Source organism: Rasamsonia byssochlamydoides (genome assembly GCF_041956645.1).
Source record: "Rasamsonia byssochlamydoides strain NRRL 3658 unplaced genomic scaffold VTN77scaffold_82, whole genome shotgun sequence".
In the NCBI taxonomy this organism is placed as follows: Eukaryota; Fungi; Ascomycota; class Eurotiomycetes; order Eurotiales; family Trichocomaceae; genus Rasamsonia; species Rasamsonia byssochlamydoides.
Genome location: NW_027192465.1, coordinates 50,339 through 62,041, shown reverse-complemented (window position 1 = coordinate 62,041; position 11,703 = coordinate 50,339). Strand labels below are relative to the sequence as shown.

At 51.1% G+C, this 11,703-nt stretch overlaps 4 protein-coding genes across 4 annotated transcripts; 3 read left to right on the top strand and 1 right to left on the bottom strand.

Annotated features, from left to right (window-relative positions):
- Positions 1-2,411: 2,411 nt before the first annotated feature.
- VTN77DRAFT_9114 (uncharacterized protein) lies at positions 2,412-2,918 on the top strand (the record flags this gene model as incomplete). The annotated part of the gene is made up of 1 exon (XM_069425687.1): positions 2,412-2,918. One exon carries the CDS (start codon positions 2,412-2,414, stop codon positions 2,916-2,918), a length of 507 nt encoding a protein of 168 aa, XP_069274154.1.
- Positions 2,919-3,156: 238 nt separating this feature from the next.
- On the top strand, positions 3,157-4,104 carry VTN77DRAFT_9113 (uncharacterized protein; the record flags this gene model as incomplete). The annotated part of the gene is made up of 1 exon (XM_069425686.1): positions 3,157-4,104. One exon carries the CDS (start codon positions 3,157-3,159, stop codon positions 4,102-4,104), a length of 948 nt encoding a protein of 315 aa, XP_069274153.1.
- Positions 4,105-6,061: 1,957 nt separating this feature from the next.
- On the top strand, positions 6,062-9,332 carry VTN77DRAFT_9112 (uncharacterized protein; the record flags this gene model as incomplete). The annotated part of the gene is made up of 3 exons (XM_069425685.1): positions 6,062-6,203; positions 6,576-7,110; positions 7,199-9,332. The coding sequence occupies 3 exons, from the start codon at positions 6,062-6,064 to the stop codon at positions 9,330-9,332; spliced, it is 2,811 nt and encodes a 936-aa protein (XP_069274152.1).
- Positions 9,333-9,801: 469 nt separating this feature from the next.
- VTN77DRAFT_9111 (uncharacterized protein) lies at positions 9,802-11,600 on the bottom strand (the record flags this gene model as incomplete). The annotated part of the gene is made up of 5 exons (XM_069425684.1): positions 9,802-10,190; positions 10,301-10,821; positions 10,874-11,111; positions 11,168-11,508; positions 11,560-11,600. The coding sequence occupies 5 exons, from the start codon at positions 11,598-11,600 to the stop codon at positions 9,802-9,804; spliced, it is 1,530 nt and encodes a 509-aa protein (XP_069274151.1).
- Between the last annotated feature and the right edge of the window lie 103 nt (positions 11,601-11,703).

The window sequence follows — 11,703 nt, the reverse complement described above, 5'->3', positions numbered from 1 at the left end:
GAACAAGCTACAGACTATGCTCCATGGTTTTATGGATATGCCGAGCTTCCTCAGAATAGAGAATATGAGTTTCCTGGTAGCTGTCTATATATGTCTTCGCAATGTCTAGGATTCCTAGATGTGCTATATAACAGAGATTGATGATTTGGCAAATACTAAAATTATACATATTAAGACACAGCTTGTTACAATACTTAAGTAAGTTTCACCTCTCCTAACCAATGACTATTTAACTGATTAATTCGCTATAAAAGATACCTTAACGGGCCTTGGGAATGTGGGCGACAGTGAACCAATCGCGTGCTCCCTCGTGGTCCAGTTGAGTCAATTTCGAGACTTGGGCGATGCCGTCACGGTTGCAACTGAAGGTCAAGGAACCATCGTGCTGCGGACCCTGGGCACCGACGGAAAGCTGCATTCACAGACGCTTTCTCGTCTGCCGGATAAAATTGGGTCATCCAGCGTGGCAAGTCTCTTGAATACAGCCGCTGGAAGGCGTGAGGGTTATTTCCGAATTTTGTTGAACAAAGATGCCCAGGAAAGGTATTCTTTGAACGACGTTGAAGACCAGTCACTCCAGTCACTCCCTGCCATTGTGGAGCGGTCCGAGACGAGTATTCCCATCTATACGAGCGATGGTAGCTTTCTCTTGGAAGGGGAAGGCACGGATGAAGAGCCAATGAGTCTGGAGCCCAGTCCAAAACGAGTAAAGATGTAGAGCAACTGGATTGGATTATTTCCTCAGCATATTTTTTTTTTCAAAGCATAGCTCGGGTGTTCTGTTGCACTGATTTACCCCGTTGCATGGTCAGGGAATTTTCATTTATTATTTTCGCATGCTACAATACCCAAATATCTGCATGTCTTGCTGCAGCAGGCAGGAATGAAGCGTTTAAGAAATAGTCTACACAAGCAGATGTCTGACATCATGTGAAAGCAACGATCCTCATCTTGTATGAGTGAGCAGCTTGCAAGGCTTCTGCTTACCTATAGATGCAATCAATGTACGGCAGTCACATGTGAAGAATAACTAGCAGGAGGATGTTGTACAGTACCTTCCCACAAGCGTATGACACAGGTAGGATCGTCAGACTGCCAACTCCTTTTCAGGCAGGCTGGCTGGCTGCCCTGATCCCAGCACTGGATATGGAGTACAGAGTAGTACTGATGGACCGAGACCATGGGCGCTGTGTAACTCCCCAGTAATTATTCTGGACTGAAGATGGGTGGAGAATGAATGCAGGCTGCGACAGCATGTGGCAGGAATGTGCCTGTTGTGATTGGCTGGCTGCACCACAATCCAGCAGTCATGCAGCTGATAATTAATGCCTGTATGAGGGTTACCATTCCAAGGGTCACAATACATGCGTGCGGAATTGTTTCCACTGTCCAAACTGTACTGTACTGTACTCGGTCCCTTCTTCAAGCAAAAGGATAAAATAAATAATAACTCCTACAACCATAGACAGTGGTAAAAAAAGAAAAAGAAGAAGAAGAAGAAGAAGAAGAAGAAGAAGAAGAAGAAAACAAGCACTGCCTGACTATACATAGATATATTCCTGGAATAGCAAAAACATTCTAAAGTCTCTTCTCTTTTTATTATTCTAATTGTTTCTACAGAGTAGGTGAAGGAGAACGCAGGAGGCCATGGCTGGTCCGAGCTCCGCACTAGTTTTGACTTTCCAAAAGGTGGGGAAATTAACTTTAGCTAGGGAGCTTTTTGCGGGGTAAGACTATTGTTGACACCTGGCTATCATGCAACTTGTGGAAAGAAGCGTGACAATTGAAAAGAAAAAAGAAAAAAGAAAAAAGAAAAAAGAAAAAAGAAAAAAGAAAAAAGAAAAAAGAAAAAAAGAAAGAAAATTGCAACTAAATTGTTGATTAATAAGAATAGAAATTTTGGGAATTTAATTTGTTTCATAGCTCTGCAGAATGAGGTGTTCTGTTGATGGTGTTTTGTCAGTGCAAGTACTGTACTGTTTCCTTTTGTGCCCTATCATCCAGTCCTCGTACGTGCTTGAAATGGTATTATACGAATCATAGCATGGCAAGCATCCACCCGCACCTCTGATTCGCTGTCCTTGAGACTACGGGCTTGGTGCTTCTTAAATGAGTTAAATCTTCAATACTTGCTAGGTGTGTACGGAGAACTCCGTACTAACCTAGGCATTCGAGAATAGGCGATTTCTTCATGTCAAGTCAATACCAGAGGCGATTTATCGATCTCCCCGGGGCTGTCTACGGAATATTCCCGCCCAAGACTGGGGTTTTGTCGGTTATAACTTCAGTCAGGGTATAATTGTCGACAACTAACGAGCAAAAGCAAGTATCCTCTATCGTCTTGACATTTTCCGGGATTTTGTTCTGTTGTCCGTTTATTTTTATTTGTTTTTCCCCTTTCGACTGACAACATGGCAGACATCGAAAAAGAAGACACCTCCCACCACAGCATCGCCCCCGTCAAGACCCCAGAAGACGTCAGTGCAACAACAATCGATACCGTCGCGGAACGCAAACTCCTCTGGAAATGCGACCTGCACGTCCTCCCCATCCTGATGATCCTCTATCTGCTGGCGTTCTGCGACCGGATCAACATCGGCAATGCGCGCATCCAGGGCCTCGAGAAAGATCTGCACATGGCTGGAAACGACTACAATATCGCCCTGTTCATCTTTTTTGTCCCGTATATCCTCTGCGAAGTCCCCAGCAATCTCATCTTGAGGAGTGTGGCGCCGTCGACGTGGCTTAGTGTGATTATGCTTGGATGGGGTAGGCCAGTTCCTTTTCCGGATACTTGTCACGCTTTCCGATCGTGTTCTGACGACACGCGTTGTTACAGGTGTCATCACGGTGTGTCAAGGCGTCACGCAAAGCTTCGGCGGACTGGTCGCCTGTCGGTTTCTGCTAGGTGTTTTTGAAGCTGGATTCGTGCCAGGTTCGTCAGCTCTGAATTTAAAGCTCCTCCCAACTAACTGCTGTAGGATCCACCTACTTGATCTCCATGTACTACCAACGCTACGAGCTCCAGAAACGAATCTCCGTCTTCTTCTCGAGTAGCATCCTCGCCGGAGCTTTCAGCGGGGTACGCATGCTTATATTCCACTGGCTGAAATGGAAACTGAGTGTATATAGTTGCTTGCGTACGCCATCGCGAATATGGCCGGACTGGGCGGGTACAACGGCTGGCGCTGGATCTTCATCATCGAGGGCCTGGCCACCGTCGTCGTGGCCATTGTCTCCAAATTCGTCATCGTCGACTGGCCCGAGACGGCCACGTTCCTGACCGAGGAGGAGCGAGCGCTCTTGACGCGTCGGCTGGCCATCGACGCTGGCGAAGCCAATATGAATCGTCTCGATAAGTGTGCCGTCAAGCGCGTTTTCTCTGACGTGAAGATCTATCTCGCGTACGTCCTCTCTCCTCGTTGGTTAACTGGTCGACTGGTCGACGCTGACTGCTGCAGCATTCTGATGTATCTTGGAATCGTCAACACAGGCTACGCCATCAGCTTCTTCACGCCGACGATCCTGACGCAGCTGGGATGGACCTCAATCCGGGCGCAAGTCATGAGCATCCCGATCTACGTCGTCGCCGCGGTCGTCGCCCTGACTACAGCCGTCCTAACCGATCGGCTTCGCCACCGCTTCGCCTTTACTATTTGTGGGTGTGTGATCGCGACCGTCGGCTACGTGGTCCTCCTCTGTCAGCGATCCGTGCCCGTGGGCGCTCGCTATTTCGCCGTCTACGCGGTCATCAGCGGCGGCTACATGACGCAGCCGGTCCTGATGGGATGGCTCAACAACAACATGGGCGGCCACTACAAGCGCTCCATCGCATCAGCGATGCAGATCGGAATCGGCAACTGCGGCGGCCTGGTTGCCAGCAACATCTTCCTGTCGTCGCAAGCGCCCACCTACCCGGTGGGATATGGCGTCAGCTTGGGTCTCGTCTGGCTGTGTGGCATCTCCTGTGTCGTCTTTTTCTTCTATCTCGTCCGGGAGAATCGTCTGCGGGATCAGGGGAACAGGGACTATCTGTACCAGCTGCCGCGGGAGGAGCTGGAGAATTTGGGGGACGACCATCCTGATTTCCGATTCACCTATTAGCTATTAGCATGCTGCATTGTCTGAATTATCTCGTTCGTACTGAGGATTCCACATTATGTAATGCCCGATGGTAATAAACAGCGCAGTCACTAGAACAAGAACAGAATAGCGACTGACGTGCACCATTCATTGCCTGCCAAGCCATCCGTTCACGAGCCATTTCCTCCACATTTCGTCTCAGCCAATGGCAGGCCTGATTCACTGCTCTAATTGCCTCATTTCGTTGCCAGTCATGTGCCCCGAGGCGATGCCGTCATAGCCGGAGGGCGGATCTGCAGGCCGCGCGCGGAATTGCGCCGGGCCCCCGCATGCTATGAAGTCGCCATCGTCCTCCTCGTCCTCCTTTCTTCGCTCAATAATATTCATATCTATCATAGGGATCTCCTGAAGTCCTGCTCGTGAAGTTCTGCTCGTATCCTTCCTCTCCCAACCTCTGCATTCGAAATCATGGCCAAATCCCGCAGTTACCGTCTCGCCGACCCCCCTCGGGACAGCGCCAACACCCCGTCCCGCGCCCCTCTGGCCGGCATCCGGAGGCTGCGCGACACGCTGTCCTTCAAAAGCACGCGATCCGCGCTTGCGGAGAAGGAGATCCTCAAGCGAGAGAACCGCTGCACGCGCCCGCTGACCCAGAAGAATATCGACACCTTCCTGATCGAGCAGGACCAGTACGATGCCCGCGTGAAGCGGACCCGAGAGGTGCAAGTGTCGGAGTGGCTGCAGCAGTTACCATGAGTCAGTCGCCGCTTGCCCAGTGGCGGGTTGAGTGACTCAGTGCTGATAGGATGTGCAGGCTTGTATACAAAGAAGCTGTCCGCACGCCGTTTCGGCGACGCCTCGCGATGCAAACTGCACATAGCTGGCTGAAATCTGGCATGGGGATATACATCTATGCAGCAGGAAGTCGATGGACGCCAAGACAGCCTTCTACTCGCGGATGGGAACTCTTGATTGTTCCTCAGCTGGACATCCAGACCGAGCGGACGATCTAATGAGATCGCGGTGATCCCGGGGCATCCGCACGAAGAGCAGCCGGTCCGGGGCTACATCCGAGCTCCCTCGGCACTTCCAGGTCCCTGTGGCTGCATGAAGAAGACTACGGGCCCAACACATCCTGGACGATCATGGCAAGGTCGCCGGCAGCGTTTCTGCCACCCGGAACCGCACGCCGTTTGATGTCGTCGCCGGCCGATATTATCCTTACAAAATGATCTGGGCCGGTTCAACACGATCGGCTGGTCAGCTACGATCATCCAGATCCCTCCATCTACACCGTGCTGAGCTGCCCTTCGCGCGCCTATGGACCGGGAACTGCCGTGGCTGGTCGCAGAGGACACCTTCCGGCCGCCGTAGTACCACCCCAACACCATGTCGGAGTTCATCGGCTGATCTACGGCTGGTACGATGCCATATCGACGGGAAGGGCGGGTTTCCCGCAGCCAGTCTGCAAACCCCATGTCTGGGGATGGACCGGACCGGGAGGCACTCGGAGAAGGCCAGCAATACGGAGTTGAAGCTGATGAAAGTCGGCGAGGGGAGCATGGCCTTTTATGTTTGAGAGCTGTCTAGAAGACTTCTAGGAAAGTGCAAGAGAGCTACAATATCACAGCTGGTTGCCGTTGGAGGTGCACTTAAAGCGAGAAGGCAAAGAAGTCCGAAGACATCTAGTGCGAGTACCTAGGTAGCTAACTTTTGTACTTGATAATTTTTTTAATTCATCAAATTCCGCATGAGATAGGGACAGTACATACTTCACATGAACAACACTAGAGTGGGAGTGATCGAAGACATGACCTAGGTATTCTCATTGAGAATCACTACATAATAGCAATTAAATAATTGACTACTTACCTAGATAGTCAATTAATTACTCCCGTATCCAGCTCACTGCATATCAATATTGACTGTGAGTACAAATGCGTCTATATATGGGTGTGGTACAACATACGAGGCAGTCATGGACCGACGGGACACTACACTGCATAACTTACCCCTCCTCCACGCTACAATACTGGTCAGACAACATCCAATAGAACAGATAGAGATCGAGAAACTACCTGAGAAGGAAATGGTACGGCCGAAGAAGGTTGCAATTGTTGGTAAGTCAGCTCTCTAGTTTTTTCTTGTCTTGTCTTTCTCTCTTTACCTGTTCAGGAATGTTGGAGAAGATTAGGTCTGAACAGTTGGCTTGGAGTTGTTCCCCGCACTGGATGCATCTACTCTACAACAAACTACCACAATTCACAGTTGAACTGAACTGCCCCATCATTATTATTACATCACAGAATATGAAGAAGAATATGAAGATGAAGAAGAAAAAGAAAAAAAACACTCGTCTCAAAAAATAGAACACATACCCAACCCCCATCTCTCCCCCCTCCCACCCTTTACAACATTTACAACATCTTATATCTATCTACAGATAATATCATATAACTAACCGCTCGATTCTTGATACGATACAAATCCAGGAGCCGGCCCATCCGGCCTCGTCACAGCCAAAACACTCTTACATAATTTCCCCAAGCACAGGTTTGAGCCGGTCGTCTTCGACCACAGGCGGACGGTTGGGGGGTTGTGGACTGTGCCGTCCCCTGACAATAGAAATCAGCGGCAGCAGCATAATCATGGACTGCATCATGGACAAGAGAAATCATTCGATGGGTCGACTTCTCCTTCGACTTCTTCGTTTATCAGCCCGTCCATGCGAACAAATCTGAGCCGTTTCACGGTGTGTTTTTCTGATTTTGCATGGGAATCATTGTCGTCTGGTCTTGATGATGGCGACGGTGATGGTGGCAGTGATGGTGTCCCGATGTTCCCTCAGGCGTGGCAGGTAGGTAGGTATCTGGACCGATATGCGGAGAGGTATATTCCTCGCGAAGTGCTCCGGTTGGGGTGTAGGGTTGTGCGGACGGAACGACGGACGGCGTCAGAGTCAAATGATGCTGCTGCTGATGACGATGGTAACTGGATGGTCGAGTGGATGGAGGAGTCTGATGAGACGTACGTACTGTACAAACGATACAGCAGATCGATGTTATTCTTTCCTTTGAGAACCTGCAACAGGCTAATGATTCTGCTACCGTGTCAGCCAGCCTGCAACGCGCTCAGAACGCTTCGACCACTTGGTTGTCGCATCAGGGTACTTTTCGCGTCCTCATATCCCAGACATCCCTGGTTTGAGGGAGTTCAACCCAGACCGGATGATCCACAGCTCTGCACTCCGTGATGTGGAAGAGTTCCTGCTTCGGCTGCAAGAGCTTCCCGGGTCGATGAGTGGGAAGCTAGTCGTCGTCGGCGGCAGTCTGTCAGGAGCAGAAGCTGCGTCTTCTCTTGCTCTGCATCTATCTTCATCGGCTCATGCACCTGCACCAGCACTGGCGAGTCGATGCTGGGACTATACAGTCCATCACATCTCTACCAGACCGTTCTGGGCTGTTCCAACCTATCTACCCGCCTCGACTCCTTCAGCCTCATCCTTTCTTCCTCTCGATCTAGTCATGTACGATCTCTCTCGTCGTCCTCCCGGGGAGATTGAATACTCCTTCGGGCCTGTTCCTCCGCAGCGCTCGATTTCCGTCAATCAGTATTTCGAGTCTCTTCTCGGGACGGATCAGTCGGATATCGGGGATGGCAGTCTAGGTGGCAACGACAGAGAACGACCGCCGTGGGTTGCTGTGACGGATAGCTACGCTGAATTCGTCCGCTCTGGAGACGTCAACGTGACTATCGGTCGGGTCTGCGCCGTCCATTTCCCGTCGTCATCTCACGGACTTGGGACGCTCGAAGTCCAACTTACCACCGGCGAAAGAACGACGCTGGAAGATGTCGCCGCCATCGTGTTCGCGACAGGGTTCACCCCGTTCGACTCGCTATCCTTCCTGCCCAGGGATGTCCTCTCGCAACTGGAGTACTCAGAAGACGACCCTTTCTTCCCTCTCGTCCTCGATGGGAAAGGCACGCTGCATGCCGACGTTCCGGACTTGGGATTTGTGGGTATATACAGAGGTCCGTACTGGGGGGTGATGGAGATGCAAGCTCGAAGTCTTACTCAGCGATGGGATCAGATCGACAAGAAGAAGTCCTCTACGGTTGGAAATTCTGACAGAATGATACAGGAGAGGCAGCAATTCCGCAACCTTCGGGAAGCTGATGCACGGCTCGCGCGCGCACAATTCCCAATGGGGGATTACGTCGGACTGATGGAGTCGTTCGCCCGAGATCTGGGGATCGCTCGTTACGAACTGCCAGGCCAGGATCGACGGAGCGGTCCTGTTGTGCCTGCACGATACGCCGCACCAGCGGAGCTCAACCCGCACAGTCAGATGGAGGTGACTGCGGCGTTGAACTCGCTGCAGGCTGTCTTGTCGGGGAACCAATCTCAAGACGGCAGCGGAGCGCATCAGCTATCGACAGCCAAAGCAATCTTTCGCGCTCTGCAGGGGAAATGGAGGTATTCGCGAGTTGTCAAAGCAGCAGACACAACATCGTCAGTATCTTCGTCAGGCATCGCATCCTTTCACCCCCGCTACCCATCCGCCGCAGGGTACGAGGGGGAGTACCTATGCGACGAAGTTGAAAACTCTCCCCATCTAGACACTAACGACAACAATGGCCGCCGGACAAGAAGGGTCAGATCCGTCTGGCGGTTTCGCGAGTACGCTAGTACCCATGATAATAAGGAGCCAGTGCATGTCGACGTCTGGACGGCCGACGATCGCAAAGCTGCAGGCAGATACTCGCACGGGTTGCGTTTCGTCTGCCAACGTGATGACGACAACAATGACAATGATAATTGCAATGACAATAAAGATCATGCCTATCGATACCAACATCATCATGCGAGAGGTACTGCTACCGGTTCCAGTTCATCGCCTCTAGGCATTAATATCGCCAATGTCGCCCATATTGCCAATGACAAGGACACCACCACTCTTCAACCCGAGAAAGAGCAGGCACATGAACATGGATATGAACACGAATACGAATACGAATGTGAATATATCTACACATTCCGAACCAAAGGCGTGACGATCGTTTCCTGGGAAGCGACTGTCTATTCTTCTTCGCCCTTGTTAGAAGCAGGTGCCACAACCCCCACAACCAAGGATTCTGTCTCTGTGAAGAACAATAACGACCCTGGCAGTCATAATCATATCTTCAGCTCAAATGATGATTGCAGATGCAGGTACAGGTACAGATCTAGGACTGTGTATGAGAGGTGAGATTAGCTATCTACATATGAATATATGGATTTGTATTGTCATAGATGGGTAGGAAGTATTCGGTTCGACAAGATTAATTCAAATTCAATTGGAGAAAAAAAAGTCTATCCAGATACATAGATATATAGAGTTTGTGTTCACGGTCAGATTATTCTTCACCGGGTATTCTACTTACTGTATTCCTTACTGGACCAGATTACCTAGCTAGACTACAGTACAGTAGATAGATAACACAGGGAAAAAAAAAAGTCAAGTCAGAGCCAGGCTAGGCTGGTCCTAACTACCTGATAACTATTCTCATGCATCACACTATGTCATACGTATGTACATACATCCTACATAGGTAATGTACAATTGTTGGCGCAGCCGATACCTAGTTCAGATTCACTAAGAAGCTGGTGCCATGGTGCCTCTTTCTGGCCGAGTCTGCAACAACAATCCTATGTATCAGAACTAAACCTACCAGAACTCAGCTGATCCCAACATCCTCCACCTCAGCCGTCGTAGCCCCCGCCCCAGACCCCATTCCCATCTTCTTCTCAGTCTTCTGCTGAATCAAATCCTCCCCCTTAACAACATGATTCGTCCCGCCAAAAAGGACATCAATCTCCTCCAGCGAGACGCGCTTCGTCTCCGGGATGCAGAAGAAGACAAACGCCGCGAGCAGGAAGTTTACTCCGGCAAACATGTAGAACGCGTAGAAGCCGTCGTTGTTGAGGAAGATGGGGAAGAATTGCTGGAAGATGGCGTTGGCGACGTTTTGCGTCTGCGAGGCCATCCCCACGGCTTGGGCGCGGACGTTCATGGAGAAGATTTCCGAGGTCCAGATCCAGACGGTGGCCCCCCAGGAGGGTTTATCTGGAGGAAGTCGTGTCAGCAGGTGGATTGGACAGGATAGGACAGGGAGGGGGCAGTGTTAGGGGAGAGGGTAGGGTAGGTCTGGAATAAATACGGGAAAAGGGACATACAAAACAGAATAAACAGAAACAGCAGAAAAACAATCGCGATCCCCACCGGCTCGCTCTTCGCTCCGTCCGTCGTCGGAGTCTCCGTCTCTGCGGCAGCGACGATGATCATGCAGACGGCCATCCCAACCGCGCCGACCTCGAGCAACAACTTCCGACCAAACCGATCAACAATCCAGATCGCATTCAGCGTGAAAAGAATCCCAAAGGTCGCGTTCAGCGCGTTGATCAGCGCGATCTGGCTCGCGCTGCTGAACACCTTCTGGTAGATCTTGGTCGAGTACGTGTTCAGCGACCCCTGCCCCGTCACCTGCTGGCCGGCGTTGAGGATGAAGGCTAGCAGCAGCCGCTTGCGCACCGACCGGTCCTTCCACAGCGCGCTGTAGCTGCTCGAGATGGCTTCCTTTTCGTATTCGAGCGCCTCGCGGATCATCGTCAGCTCGTCGTCGACTTCCTGTTCGGTCGACCGCACCAGGCGGAGCGCCGAGCGGGCCTGGTCAATGTCGTCGTTTTTCTGAATGTACCTGTACGTCTTTAGTTAGCATATCTTCTGAAGGAGGTTTTGATGATGGATACCATCGAGGTGACCCAGGGATGGTGGGCAGTAAGGCCAGGATCAGAATAGGCACGAGAAGCTGGAACACGACCACCATCTTCCAGTCCCACTCTCCGAGATGACTCTTGTACTCCGTACAGGCGTAGTTCACCCAGAAGCAGATGAACGATCCGACGGAATAGAACATCTGCCAGAACGTCATGATCTTCCCGCGGATATGCGGTGGAGCGACCTCCGAGATGTAAATTGGCCCGGCGGCTGGAGCACATCAGAATCTAATCTCCTCGATAGAAACTTGTATACAGGGTACTCACTCAAGGCAACCCCCTGCCCAACCCCAATAATACATCTACCAGCAAGAAAGCACGCAATATCATGGCGCGGCGCAAACGCCTGCATGAACGTGGCCGCAATGACCAGGACACATCCCACCGCCATGCCGAATTTCCGTCCAAAGAAATCAGCCACGGGCCCGCCCAGGAAGAATCCGCCGACAATGGCCCCGACGGTGTAGGCCGTGTTGACGGCCCCGATCATGTCGGGGCCCGGGTTGTCGAAGTAGGCGACCCAGTTCTTGGAGCCCTGGACGGAGTTGTACACCGAGGCGTCGTACCCGTAGAGGACCATGCAAGCGGCCGCAACGATGGAGATGTACCTAGGATGCAAGAGTTAGTCGTGGTAGAATGTTGTGGTGCGGACAGCTTACCAGTTGTATGCTCTCTTCGAACAGAGGAAATTGATCGCCATGCTGAAGACAAGCTTGGTATGTCTGTCCTATCAAGCAATGTCTTAGCTTAGATATTTAGGTCGAGCAGATAATAGAAGATTACCTCGTCAGGACAATCAAATC